The 24,798-nt window shown below is 43.8% G+C and overlaps 1 protein-coding gene across 3 annotated transcripts in view; it reads left to right on the top strand.

Annotated features, from left to right (window-relative positions):
- LOC119650434 (la-related protein Larp4B) overlaps positions 1-24,798 on the top strand; it is a 90,478-nt gene that overhangs the window by 33,096 nt on the left and 32,584 nt on the right. Inside the window, exon 1 of one of the 3 annotated variants that reach the window (XM_038053254.1) lies at positions 1,203-1,815. The exons of the other annotated variants lie outside the window; for them this stretch is intronic. Coding sequence (XP_037909182.1) covers positions 1,806-1,815 — 10 coding nt within the window. The 5' untranslated portion in view covers positions 1,203-1,805. Of the gene's footprint in view, positions 1-1,202; positions 1,816-24,798 lie in introns of those variants that run through there. 3 annotated transcript variants of the gene reach the window in all.

Raw genomic sequence — 24,798 nt, 5'->3', positions numbered from 1 at the left:
TTTCATTTTTTGGCTGACTAAGAAACCTACTCCGAGCACATGTTTTACTTGATGGCCGCTGCAATATATGGTGAATTGACTCTTCTCCAGGAAACCGGTCCAACGCTTTCTTTTGCAATGCTGTTACATGAGCCTTATATTGGGACAGGGTATAAGCTAGCTGCTTGGCAGCTCCATCTCTGCACATGAAGCGCACATTCCATAAGAAAATATGCAAGTCGTTGTAAAATTCATCCTGTCCGAGGCTCCTTCCGTAATTTCCGTGTAGGTTTTCAGCCCTATCCAATCTCCAACCTGCAGGACCAGTTGGTACAATTTGTTCCATTTTTAGGCGTTTAGGAGGACTCGCCTTCATCCTTCTGCAGTTTTCACCAAGGAAGAACTCCCAGCGATCACGACGTGGAGGTGGTCATAGGGTTTGGTAGTAGAGCTCTTGGTGTCGATTCAGTAGGCATTTCCCAGATTTTATGCTCCATCGTGAGTATCAATTCTCATTTCGCCATGGGAGCTATACTACCCTTAGACCACCACAAGTTATACTTCTAGAAAAACTTGGAAATCTGCAAAAAATTTCCTTTTCAGACTTCTACCACCCTCGAGTAATTTTTGTTGGTAAAAGTTTACTGTTGGGAAACAATTGTACACCTGAGCGATGTCATTTAGAGGTAGCTTTCCATCAAATGATTTATTTAATTAGGATTGGCTTTGTGCCAACAATAAATGGCTACAATTTTCACAAATCAGTTAAAGCAGTGGCTTCGGTATAGTTCCGGTTCGAGCACTGTCTTCACAGTAACTTAACACCTGAATTGTATCAATTTCAACTCGAAAGATTGAAACAAGTGCCAAGTTTTCCATGAATAAATCAAAAAAATTGATTAGCTTGTCAGCTTTCCTGTCCACTATCTCTTCAAATCATTGCCCGTCGGCCATGTATAAATTCTCAACATTCCACACAAACAGCAACTTTATCAGTCAACATTCTCCCCCATTTTGTAACCATTGGCAGCACTGAACTCATATGTCATTTAGATGAGGTTTATTTTTAGTGTGAAGAAAATTTCCCTTGATCACTACACACACACACACCCGCTGACTGACTTCTAATCTACTGTAGACATGTTGCTCTCGCTCTATCGCAATAGAATTTTTTAGGTTAAAATGTTTCATTTTCCATTTTGTTCCGTGAAAATGACAACGAAAATATTTCACAGTCAATTTCAAATGTCAGTGCGGACGTCGACTATACGCAGGAATTTCTTGAAATCAAGTCGTAAATTGTGAATAGTTACTGACTTTTTGCGGGACATTTTGTAAATTAAGTTTTCTATATTTCGTGCGCGAATTTCATTGATACGTGCTAACGGTTATGCGAGACGCGTGGTGCAGTTGAATTATGAAATGAAAATCATCGAGGTGGTGTCCGTATCGTCGTCGTTGTCGTCGCGTCATGTGAATCATATTTTCGCATTGTGTGGTGTCGTCGTCGTCGTCGTAGCCCTCGCCTCCGTTGCCAGCAACTTGTCAAGGGGCTTCTTTGGTCCGGGGAGCCCCAAAGTCGCTCGCCTCAACCACTGAGGAATTTCAACCTGCAAAGTGTCTCTGTCTCGTGCCGATACGTCTCCTGCCGTCCGAGCCGCCCGTCTTGTGTGCCAGTGCCTCTTCTGTGCGATGATCTAATTTACTTTTACTTCCGATTATTCGTTTCTTCTGTTTTCTGTGTGCAGGAGAAAATTTTCTCATAGCGTCTGCGACCGCAGTGAATTATAGAAAAGACTCGCTCGGCGGACATCGTCGACTTGGAAATGTTCCCATGTGGGTATTCGGTGAAGTGTCTACTTCTATTGCTGCATTGTTAGACTACGTAATGTTGCTTGAAAATATCTATTCCAGCTCGGCTCGGCCGACCGAGGGCTGGGTGATTCAATAAATTGCACTTTATTGCAATGGAGAATGGAAAATCCATCGGCCAGAGTAGCGCTTGGCGGTGATCGCAGGCACAGCCTGGTCGGACCGCGCCGAGTATTTGGTTCAATTTCATGGGGGCACGGTTTTCGTCGACGTCATGCAAACTTATTTTATTTTTAGATTGGTTGCTAGTAACGAACGGGAGACTATTGGGTTATTTTCTTTCGAAGCGGCCTAAATGGCTCGAAACAGGCGACTTTTTCTATGACTGAAATATATAATCACCCCCAGGTGATGGCCCCATCGAATATTTAATGAGTCGTTTTGGGAGACAGGTTAGAGTCCACTGCGTTGCAACTTTGCCTCATGTCGACGGGAAATTTTCAATTTTTCTGGTTGTAGGACTAATTTAGAAATGATATAAGGAAAAAAATGCTTCCATGTCGTATTAGGTAATCGTTGAAGTCCCTCCTCCTATGTAGGTCCTCGTTCCATCCCAGACATTAGTAATATGCGGGCAAGAATCCACCGATCCTTTCAAGGAAACCTCCGGAAAATTGCGATGCAAGGAAACCAAGTCCGAGTTGGCATTTTGCTTCATCGATGGCTCTTTTTGGAGCAAATATCCAACCCCTTTTTAAAGGTTGCCCGAAGGTCGTATTAGGATATTCTGACTCAGTCCTTTGGTGCAAGTTTCTGACAGAGTTTCATAAAAGTACATGATCACAACTAACCAAGTGAGTCCTAGGGAGCCAAAAATTCCGAGATTGAAGGGTGATGTTGAAGGGCACCTTGGGGTTGTGAGGTGGGGTAGGTAGGTAGGTATCAGTGGCCGCTCCGAGGAGCCCAATTAGCGCTGTGGTGCCCCGTTTTGATACTACAAACTTCTAAAACCGTGACTGCTGTTATGGGAGCAGGGAGGCATTCTAGCCGGCTCTGATCTTTAGAGCCAGCCTGTAGCATTCACGAAGGAAAGCAGCTCTCCCACTCTGCAGCTAAAAATCTCTGAGTTCCCCAAAAAATGGTTTACCGAGTGTTCGTAGCCTGACTCTAGCTAGAGCTGGGTAATCGCAGAGGAAGTGCATGAGGGTTTCCCTTCTTTCTCCGCACCTTCGGCAATGCGAATTGTAGGGTATGGCGAGCCTGGCCCCATGGTCCCCTATGGGTCAGATCCCCGTGCAGACCGCCGTAATTTTGAATGCATTTGCACGAGTCTGGCACAGGAGCTCTCGTGATGGGGCTATATTATAAGCGGGCCAAATTCTCCTTGACATAGCATAGCTCGTAAGCCTTCACCATCTTAAGTCCGCGGCTGCTAGGTAGTGGCCCCTAACAACCGCCAAGAGCAGAGCCTTGTCTGACCAATCCGTCAGCCGGCTCATTCCCCTCTATGTTCCTTTGCCCGGGAACCCAGAGGAGGGTGACCTTGAGCGTGCCGCTCAGATGGTTCGGCGCATCTCTGCACTGCCCCACCAGCCTGGAAGATATCGCTGGTGGCCGCTTGGCTGTCGGTCAGAATCTCGTTCTAGCCATCGACAGACTTCCAATATCGCCATTAATTCCGCTTGGAATACGCTGGCGAAACCTGGGAGACCATACGACTTGGATACACTTTATTTCCTTGCACAACCCCGTATGTCAAAACTACGCTCACCACCCCGCGGTTGAATTTGAAGCAGAACTCTCTCGTTCAAAACCCAAAACCAGCCGTAAATCCACTAAGTTCAATTTCCGTAAATCCGTAAAATTTTGACGGTCTGAACTCAGCTTTAGCGTCTTTCAACTGGGTACATAACACATCGTTCAATAAGTCCCGGGACTAACTATGAAAACAACATTTTATCGGCAAAATTCTTTATTATTCATCAACATAATCTCCTTCAAGGGTTATACAATCATTCCAACGCTTCTCTAACTTTTCAATGCCATGTTTGTAGAACGATTTGTCTTTTGACTCAAAATGAGCCTCAGTAGCAGCGATCACCTCCTCATTTGAGCCAAATCTTTTTCCCTGGAGCATCTTTTTGAGATCCGTAAAGACCCAGTTGTCACTGGGGCCAGATCCGGCGAGTACGGAGGATGAGGAAGCAGTTGGAAGCCTAATTCGTTGAATTTAGTCATCGTTTTGATTGACTTGTGGCACGGTGCGTTGTCTTGATGAAAGATGACTTTCTTCTTCTTCATGTGTGGGCGTTTTTTCGCTATTTCGGCCTTCAAACGATCCAATAACACTATGTAGTAGTGGTTATTGATGGTTTTTCCTTTTTCGAGGTAGTCAATGAAAATTATACCATTTGCATCCCAGAATACGGACGCCATCACTTTGGTGGCCGACTGTTGTGTTTTTGGACGCTTCGGGCGGCTTTCACCGGTCGTACGCCATTCAGCTGACTGCCGACTTGACTCCGGAGTGAAATGGTGAATCCATGTTTCGTCCACTGTCACATATCGACGCAAAAAATCCTGTTTATTGCGAGTAAACAGTGCCAAACAGCTCTCCGAATCATTGATACGTTGTTGCTTTTGTTCCGTTGTGAGCAAACGCGGCACCCATTTGGAAAAAAAACCTTTTTCATAGCTAATTTTTGGTGCAAAATAGTAAATGCACTACCAGTTGATATGTTCACCATTTTAGCTATCTCGCGCACTTTCATTTTGCGGTCACCCATCACGATTTTCAGTACTTGCCTGGTGTTTTCAGGAGTTACTGCCTCATTTGGGCGACCCGAACGTTCCGCATCATTTGTATCAGCACGACCACGTTTCAAGTCAGCATACCCGCGACAAATGGTTGTTTTCGACGGAGTAGAGCCCGGATAACGTTTTTCAAGCCATTGCTGAGCTTGAACAGTGTTTTTTCCCCATTAGAAAACAATGTTTTATCAACACACGAAACATTACGATTGCAAAGGTAGCGTCACACTTTAACCACTATAGCTTTCTTGGTTATGTTTCGAATTACATCAAATTTTGACACATCTTATCTGAAGTTTGGTACTTCTGAGCCTTGGTATATAAATGGCATTATTAGCGCCATCTCTACGCTAGTCCCGGGACTTATTGAACGATGTGTTATATTGAGCAACTCATCGTGTGATCAAGCTCTAAACACCTTTTACAATATCCTGTCCGATCTCCTCTCCTGTTGTGTCCCTTCTTCCACTTCCTGCCTCCGCTCGTACCCAACTTGGTTCACAACGGAAATTCTTATTAACATTCGCTTGAAACATACACTGCGGAAGAAGTTTCGGGCTTGTAAGAATGACGCCGACCTTGTTCATTTTAAGGCTATACGCTTTACTGTGAAGTCAATGGTCAGAAAAGTGCCTAAAAGGTACTTATTGAGCGTCGAAACCGCCCTTGCCCGCGGTAACTTAAAACCCTTTTGGTCTCACGCTCGCAATTCTCGTAATCCCACTCAATCTCTTCCTTCTTCTATCTGTTTCGCTGACTCCACTGCCAACCCCCCCACAACAATGCTGCGACCTTCTCTGCAGCTATTTCTCGTCAGTGTTTTCTCCTTCGAGCCCTCCACCCTCTAAACCTCTCATAATTGCAGACTGCTTCGAATTTTTGGCCATTCCTCCTTACGCCTTCCTTGGTTGAGTTCCTCATTGGTAATCTTGACCCCAATGTCGGACCCGACCCCGGTGCGCTTCCTAACCACTTCCTCCTTAATTGTAGAAAACACATTTCCCTCCTCCTGAGTATAATCTACAATAAAAGTCTAGATGAATGCTACTTTGCCCGTCTCTGGAAAGAGGCCCTTATCATCCCTATCCTCAAGAGCGGAGACCTTCTCTTGCTGTGAACTACGGTCTCCTCTTGCTGCAAAATCCTCTAAAGCTACCTCAATAATTGGTTGACCGCACACTTCGGTTACCTCATTGTCAAAAAGCAGCATCTTTGTTCATTCAGCCGTGGTAGGTGGAACTCAGGTATCTTTATTTTGGTGGTGAATAGTATCAGTTTCGTTTTGGTTGGGTTTATGCTGAGTCCCCATCTTGCGGCTCACAGGCTCTTTTCGCAACGCTCCTTCCATGATGTCGCTCATAATGGGCGGAACCATTCCTGATACTAATATCAGCAAGTCGTCGGCATACGCCACCACCTTCACCCTGCTGCTGTCCCATGTTCGTAAATTTTCGTCCATTACTGTTAATCAGAGCACCGGAGAGATGACGCCACCCTGGGGCGTGCCTCTGTTCACAGCTCCTCCCGGAACCGACTGAATTACCCTGGTACTTAGCATGTATATAATCCAATGCATAAGATCCATCCAATTCAATACTGGTCAAGGCTTCCTTGATGGCGTTGCTACTAACGCTGTTAAAACCTCCCTCTGTATCCAAGAAGGCAGATAGGCTATACTGCTTGTACTGCAGCGACCGCTCAACCGTGCCAATTACTTCATGGAGGGATCTCTCCATAATCGTCCTTAAGTGAATATCCAGGATGCGCTCTAGGGTCTTCAGCACGAAAGAGGTCAGGCTGATTGATCGAAAGTCCTTCGTGGACTCATGACCGCGCCTGCCCACTTTCGGTATGAAAACCACTCGTGTCCGTCTCCAGGAATGTGGTACGTATCCTAAAGGGATGCCGCTCTGGTAAATCTCAGCAAGCCACGCACAATCCTTTTCTGCTGCTTCTGTAGCATGACTGGCATTATGCCATCTGGTCCTGGAGATTTATATGCGGAGAAGATGTTTATAGCCCAAGCGATCTTATCCTCGGCAATTACCGATTTGATAGCTCGCACAGCTGGGGTGGCCGCACTCACAGTTCTCCTCGCTGGTGGGAAAGTACGTTTGAAACTTTCATCCACAACGATTGCATATCTGTAGATTAGTGCGCTTGTTGGAGCTGTCTCGGATCATCATCAACGGCGCAACAACCGGTATCCTGTTTAGGCCTGCCTTAATAAGGAACTCCAGACATTCCGGTTTTGTACCGAGGTCCACCATTTCGATATTCCTAAAAGCTGCTTGGCGTCCTGGCCTACGCCATCGATCCATCTCAGGCAGGGTCTGCACCGTCTTCTTTTTCTACCATAGATATTGCCCTTATAGACTTTCCGGGTGGGATCATCCTCATCCATACGAATTAAGTGACCCGCCCACCGTAATCTATTGAGCCGGATTTTATCCACAATCAGACAGTCGTGGTATCGCTCATAGATTTCATCATTCATCATCATTATGTAGGCTATGGAAGTTGTCTCGGATGCCCTGATTAAAGGTCCACAGGTTGAAAACGTGGAGATCTGCTGTCTTCTCGGTTCCCTCCAAAGAATCCACGTGAGCTGGCGAATATCTTGGGGTAGATACTCCGAAATTTTTCTACTGGTAATAGTGAACGAAAGTACTTTAAGTTTGGATGTCCGTCTCGCCAGTCTATCGTAAACGTTGGACTACTTTATCAGCCATTTCAGCGGAACGTTATTTGTCACCACTTCGAAATTCGAACTCTTAACTTACACATGGAATTATTCATTGTCTACAGTTTTGCTAGACATTCTTGCTTGGGTCTAGTGTAGTTTAGATCTCTATGCGTCAGTGGAAACAGAGCTGATGCAATAGGAGAGGAAGAGAATGAAATTCCTTGCGTTCATATGAAGGAATTTTATTTTTTCCTCTCCTATTGCATCAGCACTGTGCCTATGCTATATTGGACTTTAAAAAATCAGCCGAGAAAAGACTTATATTAAGTGTAGAAGTTAGTTTCCGCCTTTTTTGGGTGAAATTTGATAAATTTTAAGAATACTCTCATTAAAAATAATTTCCATCGTTTATAAGAAAATTTTTCCAGAGATTAGGCGACTTATGGATTGCGGCTTTGGTGACCTTACACTTCTGGCATGCGATGCGCTCTCTGCCCCAGGGGCTGACGTCCTTATTCATGGCGGGCCAGAAGTATTTTTCGGTGACTAGCCGATTTGTCGTCCTGATGCCAGGATGCGCTAAGTTGTGAACTGCGTGGAACACTGCCTTGCGAAAGGTGGCCGGAATGTATGGGCGGGGTCCCTTTTCCGAGTTCTCGCAGCAGAGAGAGAGAAGTTCGACCCGAAGACGGGTAACTTCCGAAATTTATATTTACGGTTGAATTTGAGGCTCTGAATCACTGCGCCATCCTCCTGCGCCTTGGCGATAGCCGAGAAGTCGAGTGAGGCGAGGATGTTTACCTCGGAGACACTTGACAAAACGTCAGTAACTATGTTATCCTTGTCGGACATGTGCTATATAACGGACGTGAACTTGCTTATAAAGCTCAGGTGTCGAAACTGATGAGGGGACGCTTTGTCGGGCATACGTGAGAGGCTTATGGTCCGTGAACACTGTGAACGGCCTGCCTTCTAGGAAGAAACGGAAGTATTTAATGCGGCGACCAGTTCTCGATCGTAGGTGCTGTAGTTCCGTTGGAGGATCAACTGTTTAGAGAAAAAGCTCAACGGCTACCAGATTTGATTCACTTTTTGGTGATACTGCGATGTCAGAGGCATCAACAAAAACGGCTAGGGGTGCATCTTGTCGAGAAAATGCTAAGAGTGCGCAGACAGCCTCTTCGGACCACACAATCTCTCGTGTGTCTCTTGTTTTGGGGCCAGGCAAGTACGCGTTCAAAACGGACTGGTATTGGGCGGCCTTGGGCAGGAAACGACGATAGAAGTTTATCATGCTCAAGAACCTCCGCAACTCCTTCACAGTTTTCGGACACGGGACGCTTGTGATCGCTTGCACCTTGTCTGGGTCTGAAGTGGCCGAGGAATCTTACTTGTGTCTGGAGAAACTTGCATCTATCAATGTTTAGGACGTTGGAAAATGCACTCGAGATTGGCTAAATGGTCTGACTCTGAGGAAGAAGCGACCAAAATATCATCCAAATACACGAAACAGAAGTTGAGGTTTCGCAGGACCGAGTGAATGAACCTTTGAAAGGTTTGTACCGCATTGCACAACCCGAAAGTCATTCGAGTGAACTCGAAGAGTCCAAAGGGTGTGCAGATTGCCGTCTTTGGGATGTCTTCTGGAGCTACAGGGATTTAGTGATACGCCTTGGTTAAATCTAAGGTCGCAAAAATGCGGCAGCTTGCGAGTTGATGCACAAAGTCATGGATGAGTGGAATGGGATTCGGTCGGGAACAGTCTGTGCGTTCAGCCTTCTATAATCCCCACAGGGGCGCCATTCGCTGTTTGGCAGCCTTCTATAATCCCCACAGGGGCGCCATTCGCTGTTTGGCTTAGGGACCATATGGAGTGGGGAAGACCAACAGCTGTCTGAAGGTCTGCAGATACCCTGTTGCATAAGTTCAAATTCTTTCCGTGCAATAGTCACCTTCTGGGGTGGTAGAGGACGCACCTTCGAGGAGATAGGGGAACTACTGGTGTTAATGTGGTGCTGCACATTGTGCTTCACTCTTTTAGAGAGACTACATTCGGTAGTAATCTGGCTGAACTTTTGGACGAGTATCCGAACACGAGAGTCAGTAATGTCCTCCAAAACTACGGAAACATTGTTGTTGGGGTGTGATGAGATTCTGCCTGACGATTTAAGATTGGTTGTGGAGTCTATAAGGGATCTGTTCTGCAAGTCTACTAGCAACCCATAGTGATACAAGAAGTCTGCGCCTAAAATGGGGAAGGTGATATCCGCCAGGATGAATCGCCACGGGAACGTCATACGCAAGCCAAGACTGACGTCCACTTGCCTATAACCGTAGGTGTTAATGCGCGAAGAATTTGCCGCCGTGAGTTTTAAAGGTTATGGGAATATCCGGTGGTGCCGGGGTACGGGAAGAACTGCGCCTGCTGAGAAGGTCATAAATTGTTAGGCGACGTGGCGCTGCGTTCTGGGTGGCTGTCGCCAGGACCCCTCGCGGACCTAGTTTTTTGTGGTAGGCGCGAATTTACATGGAAGCGCACATCTGGTAGCTTCTTTGCCGAATCTACGATGGTACCAACAAATGCTTGGGTTCGTGGGCTGTCCTGATGACTTGCCACCCGATCGCCCTTTTCGAGCGGTAGACCGCGAGTGAGCTCGTGATCTGCTGCCTGAACGCTGAGCGTCCAGCGTTGCCCTCATTTCCGCCGAAATAAATCTCGAATGTTGCTAACCCTGCTGCGCCACAATCTTTAAAACAATATTGAGACCCCTAAAGATTTAAACAAAAATTTGATGCAGTAGCGTTATCCATTTTTTTGCCATTCGGAATAAAATGAAAATTCTACTTTTGCACGTGCTCGCATAATAACACGTTGACGAGTGACATTCTGGTGAGGAAAGCCTACAAAAGGTCACTGATTCTCTCGTCTCCTAAACTTTATTATGGTTGGTCAATGAAAATTATGGTCGGATACTTTATGAACACACCTCGTATGTCACATTTTTGCAGGAACTATTTCAGATTTTATTGAAAAACAAATCGTCCACGTAGTGTTGGGTTCGTAAACTGAATAAAGTGTCCTTTTGGCAGTTGAATGTCTACGTCGGCTCTATTTTATTAGTTTTGGGTTCTGCCTGTACTTCGATTGGTCGTTTTGAGTCATAAAGTATTGAAAGATGACAAATCGACCATTTGCCAACCTGGAACTATCAACCCCAACCGGTTGTGCATAATGATAGACCCCTTAACAGGTGGAGACATGTGGGAAGGATTTTGTTGCTCCTTCATGTGCAATGTTTGGGTGAGAAAAGGCGAAGGCTCTTTTAGCATATGAAACCGTGACTTGACTGGACTGACAGAGGTTCGGACATCTTCTGAATCTGAAACTACTCATGTTTTACGACCAATAGTCTGTTCAGTTTCAAAAGTTCAATATGATGAGGACCATGTTTTGGAGTACTCATTTCAGCGCTTTTTTCTTTGCATTATCTAAGCCCACTTTGGCGTAAATATCGCTGAGTTAAAATTGGATGGAATCTAATTAACATTTTACTCCATTTTGTTGAAATCATTAATCCTATTTCTGTCTCTTCTCTGGAAGTCCTGATGGGAGTTTGAATACATTTCAGCTAACCGTCAACGATTGCAGGTAGACGTGGTTGACAATGGATATATTGTTGAAAAAATACATCATCACATTGCAGTTCTCATTAAAAAGTTGCGTTGGAAACTGATGTTGATTCAAATGATCTATCGATAAAAGTTCGCGTTGTCAGTTCGAATTATTGTGTCACATATCACATAGCAACCCACGCGCATTCGGGAAGGATTTCGGTGACGATGCTCAGCAATGGCAACTTTGCTCATTAGCTGGGTTATCGCGATAAAAACTAGCCTATATTTACCTGTGATTACTAAGGTTACGCTCTTTGTACAAGCAAACACTAGTTTTTTCACCACGAATTTTCCATACTGGGAAAAACTTTTCCAACAGTTTCTGGGCAACCATAACGTTGCAAGGTTATAAAATTCTCACTATTTCCTAGTTTTGACGTGCTTCCCCCCTTATCTGAATGTTTTCTGTGGTTTGTTATGATTTCTCTGTTTTTCACAACTTCTTGTGTTCCACGAAAGTTATGCATCCACAAAAGTTATGCATCGACAAAAGCATGAAATTCTCTCTAACAAAGTGATTTGTACTTGAGGATTGAATTGTGTATGGGAAATATTTTCTTAAGGATAACATAAAATCATTTTATTCACTGCATATGGCGTTTAATGGTTTCCTATTCAATGTCGAGATAGTAGGTTCAACGGCTTCCGAATGAATTGCATTGAAAAGACAAGACGGAAAGACAGTCAATACATTTCAATAGGATTCGGTTTCCTCCCTACCTACCCTCTTTGTACGATGCCAGATACTATGCTTATCAATTTGTTATTGACACGGTCATTGTTTCTTACAACTCTCTCTCTCCCCCAGCTCTTCATTAGATTTTGAATTAGATAAGTCCAAACTATCTACGTGATCAGTAATTAACAGAAATCTGTGTGAGCTCCTATTTATCTTTTGTGCTGTTATGGATATAATAGTTTCAGTTGGTGAAAATTGACTGGTGACAGGTGAAGTTTAGCTTGATTTTGAAAGTTTTGAATACACCTTATTAGGGTCGGCTTACTGTAGGCATTTCATTCGAAAACCATAGTATCGTTGAACATGGAAATTGACCATAGGCAAACATATGAAATTCTACGGATGCAATGAATGCAAAATTTTTGAATATAAGGATTTGGGTCATGAAATGAAATGTCTTAATTAGCCCAAAAGATACTGACAGAAGGATATGGCTCTATTTTTTTGGCTGGGGGAAATCCATCGTGAATACGCATCTGGGATCTAGGACACGCATGCCGGACTCATACCGACTAAAACCTCCTATATTTTCTTCACCCTCTCCCCGCGGGATCACCGTTTCGGTATTGCTTCGCGAGGCTGTTCAGTTCTTAGCTGTTCACTCTAAACGAGCTGCTACCGCTTTGCGTGGCGTTAATTGCAGTAGCCTACCTTCTATGTCTCCACTGTACTTCTGCTGCTTTTAGTTGCTGGTGGGTCCGTTTCACCAATGCAACTACCGCGTCCCATGCTGTATTTGATTGCACCACGCACCTTATCAGATTTTCCACCGTTAAACGGGTATTTAGCTTTCTCCTTGAGCTTTTAAATCTGAGGCAGGCGAAGAAAACGTGTTCTGCATTTTCACACGTAGGACAATCGGACGATTCATCTAGACCGTCTGGGATACGTCTGTGTGTCCACCGGCTATTCTCTGCCTGGTCCCGTGCTGTTTGCCATACAGCCAGTGACCGCACACACTCACTTTGCTTGTTTAGGCTTGCTTCCTGATTTTCTTACAGACAACTTGCCTCATCGGTTAGAATATCTACCGGAATCATCCCCGCAATCACGCATGCTGCCTCATAAGATTTTGTTCGGTAGGTGCAACATGTTCGGAGAGCGCTTAATCGATATGTAGCTTGAAGTTGTCTACGATTTTTTCTGATTTTTATCGCCTACCCCCATACTGGTGCCGCGTATAAAAGTACAGAGCTGACGACTCGCGATAAGAGTAATCGTCGATTGTGCTTCGGGCCGCCTACATTTGGAAGCATCCTTGCCAGTGTTGAGCTGATTGTCGCCGCTTTCTGTCCAGTAAGCTTTAGGTGGGGTTTAAAGCTCAGCTTGGAGTCGAATATTACTCCCAGGTATTTCAGCGATGGCTGAGAGCTAACAACATGCGCCCCGATGCAAATTTCAACAGTTTTCTTTTCTGCAGCTTTGTAAAGAGCGACAACTCGGTCTTGTGTTCGGCAAGGTCCAGCCCGTGGTCTTTAAGCCAAAACTTGATCGTCTGTATAGATTCGTTCGCATATATCTCTACTTCGTCGGGGTGATTGGATGTCATGACCAACGGCTTGTTTAGCTACTGGAAGCCGTAAAACGCCATTATACATTAAGTTCCATAGCAGAGGGCCCAGAACAGACCCCTGCGGGACTCCTGCCGTTATTACATACATCTTCGACCCTTCGTCCGTATTATAAAATAGCTTCCACTGTCGGAAGTAATCGAATATTATATTTAATATGTATTTTGGTTTCTGGCAGAATTGAACGCGTTCTTGATGTCAAGAGTCATCAGTTTTCACTTTGTCGTAGGCTTTTCAGGCTGGTTCAAAAACCAGTTTGGTAGCATCAATCGCTGACCGAACCTTCCGGAAGCCAAACTGCTTACTCGATAAATAATCTCCACTATCAATTAATGGATATAAACGGTTATAGATTATCGGCTCGAGGACCTTGCTAATTGTATTCAGAAGACAGATAGGTCTATAGGATGTCGGTTCACCTATCACCTGTCTTCGGGATCAATACAAACTTTTGTATTTTCCACTCTGCGGGGAAGGAACCGTCTTTTAGGCATGAAATTTTGCAGCGATTTAGGCTATAATATAGAGCATGGTCTTGTCAAGTTTGGTGGAAATCACACTATTACTAACAAAGTTATAATAGATCAAAGTTGTTGCTTCTTTCCAAATTCAAGACTATGAATGTCAATATTACCTGAAAGTGGATATTCTCGCATAATATACGCATATATTACGTGATACGTACTAAGAAATACACAAAACCTTTCAAACCAGAAGCGTCCAGCTTTCGGTTTCCTGATTTGTTGGAAGTTCAGTAACTGAGAAATCTGAAAAAAATTTCTATGTCTTTATATACGAGTGAAGTATACACCGCGAAATATATCCCGCCCTAATATTTTCTAAAATTAATGTCCGACTCTATCGTTTATGAGGTTGTCTCCATGCTGCACCGTGAACTACTTGTCTTTGTAGACGATGTTGAGTTGCGATACGATGCTTGGCAAGATTTTTGCAGTAGTGCAAGCTTGTTCCTTCCCGTAAGAAATTGAACGTTTTGGAGCATACCGCAGTTCTCCATTGGCTGATAACATTGACTCGAGATATTTAAATTGCTCAGTGCTGTCAGCTGCAGTAAATGCCCAGAACTGAGCGAATTAAATATCTCGGGTCAATACTATCAGCCAATGGAGAACTGCATAATGAAATTTTTTCACGCATTAATGCGACCTGGATGAAGTGGCGTTCCACAACTGGTGTGCTTTGTAATCGACGTATCAACGAATGTCTCAAATCTAAAATTTACCGCAATGTCGTCCGCCTGCCGCTCTCTATGGTTCTGAGTGTTGACCGACTATAAAAGACATTGAACGGCGTCTTGTGGTAATGGAGACGAAGATGTTGCATTGGACTGGTGGCGTGACATGTTTTGATTGCATCCGAAATGAGGATATCCGCGATCGTAGAGAAACTGTGAGGAAGGCGTCTTCGATGGTATGGTAACGTAATTCGCGTTAACGAGAATTCACTTACCAATATTGCTCTGAACATCGAAGTCAATGATAAGCGAACAAAAGGTCGGCTGAAACAACCGTGGCTTGACACGCTGGATGGGCATTTAAAGGCCTCGAAATTGCGTCCAGATCAGGTATTTGATAAAATAAAATGGTGAAACCGATCACGACGAGCCGACCCCGCTTGTGAAAGGGGCAAAGGCTGAAGAAAAAGAAGAAGAAGAAGTGAGGAGCGACGAGCGAGTGTCACATAGTTAAAAATTCCATTGCCCTCTAGTTTTTAGAAAGCGATTTAAATAAATTATTTGTTGGAAAACCCAGTGTTGATAACAGTCAACCTCACACGCTTCACACTATGAGTCTAATATTATTAGCAAATGCGAAGAATTTAATCCAAAACAGATATAAACAAGTCGGGAAACCGGAAGCTAGACGCTTTAGGTATGAAAGGTTTTGTGTATTTCTTTTTCAAAGAGATTCGAGTATGAATTTGTCCCATTAGTATGTAGCAAGTAATATATGCATACATATATTATGTGAGAATATCCACTTTCAAGTGGTATTGACATTCAAAGTCTTGAATTTGCACATAAGCGACAGCTTTGACCTATTAAAACTTTGTTAATAATAGCGCGATTTCCATCAAATTTGGTAGGATCATGCTCTATGCTGTAGCCTACATGCCTGCATGATTCCAGGAGGAACAACCTAAGGGGGGTTTCCTGTCAATTACTAAAAATTATAGTAATGTACTATTATTAACTTTATTTGAAGAGGTATCGCTATGGATGGTATTTCGGAGTCTAGGCACCATGTAGTGGCAGCCCCTAGATTCAGATTTTTCGGTTGGGTAGCTTCTGAGAATGGGTTCGTTAAAAATTGAGCACTTTCAACCCCCCGCACTCCCAATCTTTTTAACATATGTCAAAACTAAGACCGGCCTTTCATTTGATATCCCACATGACTATATTTGATGAAAAAAAAGTTACAACCTCCTTTTGCATGTATTTTGTAATTCGGTGCCGGATTATCTGAAATAAAAAAAATCAAAGTTCATTTCCCAGGTAACGTTGGGAGGGTTTTTCGAAATTTCAAATTTTCATTTTTTAGGAACACTTTGAAGCTCCCCCACCCGATTTACTCGGAAAAGGCTGAACCGATTGTCATGAAATTCGGGGAGAACATGTGGTTTGCGTGTCGCTTTACAATAGCGAGTGGCATTATTTTGAATTGGGGTTAAGGGGGGCTCCCTATACAGCTTTAGTCATAAGTATTAGGCACCTTATATTTGTCTTTTTCTTGTTTAGCATGTAAATGGAACTCTTTTAGTGATTTAGTCGATTGTAGCTATTATTTACGTTATATTCCTATATAAGCCTCATAAATTGCTGACTGCGTGTGGTGTTCCATTCGTGGATTAAAACGTTTTTGAGCACTGTTTTGAACGTAATGCGATACTCCCCTACTTTGTGCTTAGGGTGCCGCCAAGATGTTTCAAGGAGTTCACATTTGGGGACTGGCCCGGTCTATCTAACAAGACAATGCTATTCTCTCTAGATCAACCCATTGCAGTAGCTGATTTGTAATAGGGTGCGTTAACTTGTTAGAATTTAACACCATTCAAGTCGGTGTTATCGAAAATGTGCGTTCATGGAAGCATAAAGCCAGTTTCTAACACATTTACCAGGTGTACAAGCTTAAATCCGCTGCTTTTTTTCAAGAGAAACCCTTTTTTTTATAAGAATCAAAAAAAATCAGCTTTTCATATTTTTGCTGATATTCCGTCCGTTTTTCATTCAGAGCATGATGCAATTTGATGAGTTATTAGTGATAACGATGGTATCGACAGTTTTTCTAGATTTCAACAGTTCATATTAGACAATACCTCGCTGATCCCACCACACGCACAGCATCGTCTTCGGTCTGAAACGATTTGGTCTTGGAGAAGATATCGCTGGTTGGCCGGCACCAACCCACGATTTTTTCGTTTAGGATTCTCCAAATAAATCCACTTCGCATGTGTTTTGGCGCCGCTCCATTTGCCTATCGTTCAATCCATGCGGCAACCATTTTTCGATTTTTGAACCTTACCCATTGCACGTACACGCATGGAAGTGGCTTGTTTGAGAAACATTTAATTGCTTGGCGAGCATTTTCTGCGTTTGAGTATCGTACTCGTCCAAATGAGCCTCCAATTCGTGGTTCTTAACTTTCCTGGGCCGATTTTCACGCTCCTTGTCGCTCAGATCGAAATCGCCATCTTTGAATCGAGGGAACCAGTCTCGGCACGTTGTTTCCGATAGAGCAGGCCTCCACAAGCATTCGATGCGATTCAGCAGCTGATTTCTTCAAATTGAAGCAAAAAAGTAGAGCTTCCCCCAAATATTTTTTTCCGGGAACAAAACTGGACATGATTATTGAAGAGAAAAAATATGTTTTTGCATGAGATTACTCTTGAAATAGACTGGCAATTGTTGACAAATGTACTAAAAAAATATGGCGTGCTCATTACAGCTTCATACGCTCACTGACGCCACCTGTGAGCAAACAGCGGGTTTAAGCTTGTAAACCTGGTGTTTTAATTAATATTGCCCAAATCCTTTCATAAGTATGTTGATTGTAGCGACCATGTGTTAACAATCCACGGCCGTTAAGCTTTCAATAAATAGTTGATCAGTATCCTTCCTACTCTTTAACACAATAGAATGAGGTTGGCCTTCTTCCACAAAGGTAATTCTCTTTGATGACCACCATCGCTCTGATCATAGGATATTGCTCTCTTCATGAAATATTCAATATTGTGACCAAGATGTGGCTCCATCTCACCGATAACGCATTGATGTTATGAATTGTTGCACGCATATATCACGTTCGAATTTTTTGAGCCCCAAATTTGGCCATTATACATACTGGCACGAACCTATCCAGATGAAAATGCCCGTCAGAGAAGATTTGTTTTAAAAAATCGGCGTTCACTCCACTTTCTTCCATTACCCATTGATTTTTGTACGAGTGAGGGTGGATGTCCTTTGTTCCATCATGCTGAGACTACACGTGGTCTAGACCCCTATCGTCCATATGAGGTCACAAGAACTCTGTTACCATGTTCCTGTAATGAATACACAATCAGTCACTGCACCCCCGATCTCATTTCTAGAGAAGTAAGATCCGGTCACGACCCCTCACCAAAATTTGTATAAGACAGTTGCTCGCATAGATCACGTTCCATTTTTCTGAGCTCCAAATTCGACCATTATTTGCACGAACCTATTCGGATGAAAAGGCGCCTCAGAGAAGATTTGTTTAAAAAAATTGGGATTCCCTTCTCTTTGCTGTATCATCCATTGAACCAATTGTCGGGGCGGCGCAGTCACTTGGTTTGAACTCCTGACTCAGCTGATTTTTTTACGGGTGAGGGTGGAGGTCCTTTGTCAAAATTCACTGCGTGCTACTACCTGGGGTGATCCAGTGCGCGGCTGACATATATGTTGGTGCAAGAAAAAAATCCGTATAATGTTGCAATAGCCTGTCCCTTCGAAAACAATGATTTGTAAGTGACTCAATAACATGGGAATATATGCGTCAATGATGCAGAACGCTCTAGACTACTGGGAAACGATTTTTAAAAACATCGACGGAATCCACTGCATCTTTTTAAATAGCCGAAAAGTCCATGAAATAGGTGACATCTAAAAGATATTGACAGAATGTGTGCGAAATATCTCGGATGTATTTTCGCATATTTGCGCGCGATGACTGCAACATTTTCCACGACCGATAAAAAAAACACGCGCGGATGATTCAACGCACTCTTTAGAATTGTTTCCGCTTAATTTTAGAGAATTGGGAAGACGATCCAGTAAAATTCAGTAAACAACCTGAGCAGTGGCTATGACAGGGCGAAAACGAATTTGAGGAGTTGATACAGAACAGGAAATCAAATAGGAAACAGAGGCTTTGAGGCGTCTGGGAAACTTGACAATACAGAAGGTGTAGCAACGTTGGATGAACGCAGAATGTGTATTTCTTTTGAAGGGGGGACCAGGTTGAACAGCAAATAAAAATTTATCCAAAAAGAAAATTATGCTTTCCACTTTGAGCTCTTGGACTTTTCACCTCATGTAGTACTTCGCAAATTTTGGAGTTGTGAATAATGCTGGACTGAAGTTTAGGCTTCATTTGGCTATAGCGGTAATGCTTTCGAGATGCATGTCAGTTGGTTGATTCACAAAGGACTCAATGTCCATAATTGGCTGATTTTTTCTCAAATATGCTAATCAGTCTTCGAATTGTACCGATGACCACTGAGTTTCATGATTTTACAAGCCGGATTTCCTGGTTTTTCGAGGCAATGCTGCCTAAACTATCGTCTAGAAGAAGTCAAAGTGACATCTTGGCCTGTCTGTATATCGGAAAGGTCGTCTATATGCCTGCCATACACGGTCCGACCGGTCGGTCAATGACGCCTGAACAGTCCACAGTTAATCAGCTCCCGGAACGTGTGTGGGATCAGGCGAGCCTGTTAATTTGAACTGTACAGACCACTGGTGATTGAAAGGAGATCAGGCAAATCGCTACGTGAGTGAATTGAGGAATCACTCCGACAGTCGCCGGGCAGCCCGTTTAGGCAGTGAGCGTTCTGTTATAGTCTAATATAGGACATATATGTTTTTGGCGCTTTCCATTTACATGATTAAACACAAAAAATAGCTCAACTTTACGTTTCAACGTCGTTCCCGGATATAGTTGAACCAATGGTGTCGTCTGGGATGCCGATAGTCTAAGGTGCTTCCAGTTCAACACGTGGCGCGGTGGACAGTTTAGCCTGGTCGTGTATGGCAGGCTTTAGATTGAAGCAAGCATCACAAATAGGAGATCGTCTGAATAAATGTGTCACGGGATCGTACAAACGCCAAATAAGGTCTGATTTTTTTTGAGCTACGGTTGCTTCCATTTATTTAACCTAAGACTGCATTGTCTTCCTAGTTTTTCAATAAAAACCCAGCCGATTTTTTTTGAAAACTGAGTGCAGCTGCAATCTGCACAAGGCACTGGCTCATAGGGGACCATGCCGCCAGGCGTGACATACCATACAAATTGCATTGCTGAAGCTGTGGAGAAGAGGGCGAAACCTTCAGATACTTCCTTGCCGATTACCCAGCTCCAGCTGCATGGTGGTAGAGCTACTTTGCTTTATGAATACTATGGGCTGGCTCTGAAGGTCAGAGCCGGCCGGACTCTCCTTCCTTGCTCTCATAATAGCGAACACGGTCTTACAAAATTGTGGCATCAAAACGGTACACCACAGTGTGCTAACCTAACATTTGTGTGCAGCTTCCAAAACTCTTTGGCTTCTATTGATTCTGCATTTTCCTAGGGAACTAATCCGAGTTAAGGGTTTTTTGGGGTAATTCGGATAGTGATTCAGAGGCTGTAAAAGCTGCTAAGCTCATGCGAATCCTCAGATGTTGTTTCAAATTTGGGTTGTTTTTTGGAATGTCTTGTCAGCGGCAATGACCTGCTCAGAATTGAGCGATTCAAATATCTCGGGTAAAGCTATCAGCCAATGGAGAACTGCGTTATGCAACCTTGATGAATTGGTATTCCACAACTAGTGCTCTTTGTGATCGTCATATCAACGAACACTTCACATCTAGAATTTGCTGCAATGTCTTCCGTTCTGTCGCTCTCTATGGTTCTGAGTGTTGGCCGACTATAAAAGACAATGAATGCGTCTCGCAGTTATGGAGACGAAGATGGAGTAGTAGCGTAACTACTTGTACTGCGTCTAGGAGGCAGGGGATATAGGGGATATTTTGATTTGTGTCTGTTCATAATTGTTTTGGTATCGTCAAAAATTCCTTCAATTCATCTGTTTTGAAGAGATCCATTTTAATATAATTCTGAAAAAAGCTACAATGGCCTCTTGCTTTCATTGTTAATAATTATATTATTGTCCTTTGCTAATTGATTTCTATAGAGATTTGAGTATCTAATTCAAATTAGCCAATTTCCGACAGAATATTGAGAGGGGCAGTGTAATTATTTGTTATCTAATTACACTTTTCTTAATATAGTAATAGTTTGAACTGTGGGTTTCCAGTGTAAATTACATCCCCTTATATTTCCTGTGTGGGAACAATTAGGAGAGAGTTGGTCTTCTAATTAGAGAAAACCAAGATATAGTGAAGCTTGTTTCGGTCATTGTATTTCGCCACAACTTTAACTCCTGCGTTTTTTGATAGGCATTGATTTATTTCCAAGAAATATATTTGTCCTTCTAGGTTTCTGGTCCTATTTGATTGGATTCGAAGCATAAAATCAATATAGCAAATTGGACCTTATTAATATTCAACACGCGATATCCCATCAAAGTGTTCACCAATTGAAGGACAAGAATGATTAATACAACTTTAGGACGAATACGAAATTAGGTTATTAGCAGGAAAGAGTTTATGATCCCTGGATAAATTTGAAATTCCGATCCAACTGCTTGCTTAATTACAATTGACTGCTGTAAATGACCTCTTAATATTTACTAAGTGAAACGTAGAGCATCCACATAATCTTTGTCAATTCTCTTGTGTTGTTCATGAGATTTTACTTTTATCCTTTTAATTTTTCAATCGGGAAAGGTTCGCAATTTCGTGCTCTGAGTTCGAATCTCCGCTTTGGCTTCTAATGTTTGTGATAACCTAAAGAGAAAAGTGCAGTGGTCCATTAAAGACAATGAATTTTGGAACTGTACCCCCTAATGAAGGACTATGAAAGTTATAAACCTATAGTAGTAGGGCAAGTCTTACATTTCGGACAGAATCTGAAGCATGATTCGCTTTTCTTATCACAACGCCCAAGAATATTACATGAAGTGAATTTCGTGAAGCAAATCTAAATGCAACCAAGAGAGCTTCTTCAGTTAGTTCAAAGTTTGTGATTTTTAAGTGCCTAATCATCCGAAAGAGTGGCTAAAAACTGTCTGTCCTTAGGCAGAAATTACTATAAATTGTAACTTTGCTTGCATATTATATTTTGTGATTAGATAAGTGGGGTTAACGCCAAATATTTATTGATATCGAGATCGCAGATCCCCTGCAGCCCCTCCTCAGTAACTTCAGCGATCAAGAAGAGGTTCTGTTGAACCGTTGGACAGCACAGTGATCTCAGCATCGAGGTTTTGTGATTTTAACAGCAATTCAGTTTTCCTTCACGGTGCAAACGTTGTCAAGGTGTTGTAACATCGCATGCTTCCGTTATGCACTGAGACAGCGGACCCACCATTTCCATCGGCGTACCCGGTTGACCGTGAATCCCTTATAAAGTCGCGAGCAATGTCTCTTCTTCGAAAGTCGCGGGGGACTAGCTGTGTTTTCAATGTCGGTTGCTATTCATGTCTATCACCATTGTTGGCTAACAAGATGTCCAGGAGACTAGATTTTTGTCTGATGCTTGTAGTGCAACCCATAATTAATTGGCAAAGGAGTAACTTTAATCAAACTACAATTTTTTGTTTCGACAGTTATATATATTTCGGGAGCGACACACCCCATTCAGTACGAAAGCTTGAGGGAAAGTTTCATAACTGAATTTACGACAGTGTGTGACAGTCCACCACCCCCGGTAGTACCCTCCAGCGCGGCCCCACCTGTTCCAAGAGTTTCTGCAAATCTCCCGGTGTTCACTTTCGCGACATTCCATGCATAAAAAGAACGCTGGGGTGGCACGCACCGAGAGTTTGTGTTCACCACTTCGAAGGCTCTCGCCACCCGTCCATCAGCGACACCAGTGATTCCGATGCGAACGTTACGTCTGGAATGCTTCCCTCGCACCCCGGGTGCTGGAACGTTGGGGTGGATCCGGTGTTTAGAACTACCAGTCCTATTCTCGCTGCCATTTCCAGAATTCGTTCCCCTCTGGAATCTGTGTGAGGCATGCCCCATTCAAGTGCCCTAGCACTGAAATCACCCCAGACCAGGATCCGCCAATCTGTCCATAAGATAGCGTCCTCTCAAAGCATGAAGCCTCCATCGAAAGTCCGGCATCGTATCATTAGGCGTAAGATAGACACTAAAAAACGTTATCCCTAATCACTGAATTCTGACAAAGCCGTCTCTCGGCCTGAAACTGAGTCCTTGTTTTGGTATTGTCCACTGATGAGTACTAAATCAGCTTTGTTCCCTGCAGCGAACTGCGCTAGCAACACGTGAGCGGTTGCACTCCGGTGCATATTGATTTGTAGAATGCGAATCATGTTGACCGCGTCCTAGCTCTTTCCAATCTGGACACCGCCCTGAGCCCGCAGTGTGCGCAACTTTCTCATTAGTTGCGCCACGGTCCCTGCATAGGACGCAACTTTACTTTTCATTGCAGGTGTTCGCCCTATGGCCTGGTTGACCGCATTTACGACATGTTGCCCTTCTGTCAGGTCCTCGACAGGTTGCTGCATATGTGTGCCCATAATTCAAACATCTATAACATTTGGTTGGAGCGGCCCGGATTTGTATCCTACACACTAACAACCAATTTTTATTTCCCCGCTGTTTAGAAGCTTCCCCGTGGATTGCTCGGTAACTTCCACCACAGCGAGTTTTTGGCTTCGGGAGTTCGCAGAGGTGATATCAATCCATGGCCTCTTCTACCTCGTTCTTTTCTGTGAGACAGTCAAGGACTTGGATTTTCTAACAACACGTGGGTTCCAGGCTGGGAATCAAATTCTCCCAGAAGCCTCTTGACTGCTTCACAGAACGTAATTTTATTTATTGTCTTCGGGTCTAGTTCGACTAGAACTCCACCACTTTTCGTTTTACGAATGGAAGACACTTCTGCTCCATTATCTTCGGATTTAATCTTGTAACGGATTTCACTGAGGATTTTCACAAAAGTCTTGACTTCCGTCGGCTTAATAAGCAGAGCTGGCGGTCTAGTCCTCCTTCATCTCCCCGCCTTTTCTTTTGGTGCTCCGTCCATGGTGTCCGCTTTAACTTTGGCCCAAGGTTTTTCTGATGGTACACGGTGTTCCTCTTCGCCTTCTTCTTTTGAGCCCTGGAGAGTACCTGAGTGTATTCTCCTCCGGATGTCCCTTCCTCCTTTCGTTTTTTCCCAAGTTCGCTCTGCAATGGGGTGTCAGCGATCCATTTGGTACTCGTAGTGTTTTCGTCATGAATCGCGGTTGTTTCTGCTTCTTGCGGATTTACTCCTACTTTCCATGTTCGCCTATAATATGAAATCATCCTGTCCAGGAGCTCCTCCAGTTCTATTAGCCCGTTTTTCACCCCCTTGCCGACGTTTTTATGGATGAACGTCACAGTTCGTATGCGCTTCATAACTGCTGCGCATTTCTTAATAAGCTTTTCCTCTTCAGCTTGCGCTAGAGTAGTCGACAGTCTTCCCACTCGGCTCGGCCACTCGGCTTATATTTTTTTTGTTATTATAGTTTCGGCAGTTTCCATAGCACTGCGTAGTATGGTCTGTGTTTCTGTCTCCGTTGCAGGTGCGTCATCACTGTGCGAGTCTTTCTTTCCGTCTGCGCGTTCCGATGTGTCGTCGGGTGTTTCAGCCCTTGCTGCGTTCTTCGCCGGGCGCTGGGGCGAACGGCGCATTTTTTTCCCTCGTTTGATTTGTTTTTATTCTTGATTTAAGTTGTTTACCAGCGCATAGTATGCAATAATCAGGAACGAGTATACCCTCGGGGACAAAGCATTACCCCAGGTCCCTGAGGCCTAACCTGCGATTAGCTGATCCAGGAACTCACAGACGGATCAGCGCTAGCTCGGGGTAATGCGGTCTACTAATGTTGGTTCAATGCACACTATCCGATCAGAGTCCCGAAGGGGCTGGCTCCTGTACGCCTACACACCACAACTACCACCTTGGCAGAGCTAGGTTCACATCACCCCAACGACGTCGACAAGGAGTTGCCGACGGCTCCGGGGACTCCCAGCGTGTATCGGTCATTAGCAGTTCACTCCCCACCGAGAAACTTTCTCGAGGCTACTACCTAGGATGCACGTATTATGTCAGCTAGGGGATCATAACTACTTGCTTGGGCACTTCAGGGACGCCACTCAAGATTTCCCA

This window comes from Hermetia illucens, chromosome 2 (assembly GCF_905115235.1).
Source record: "Hermetia illucens chromosome 2, iHerIll2.2.curated.20191125, whole genome shotgun sequence".
NCBI classification, from domain to species: Eukaryota; Metazoa; Arthropoda; class Insecta; order Diptera; family Stratiomyidae; genus Hermetia; species Hermetia illucens.
Note: the sequence above shows the minus strand (reverse complement) of the source record. Positions and strands in the feature narration are given on the sequence as shown.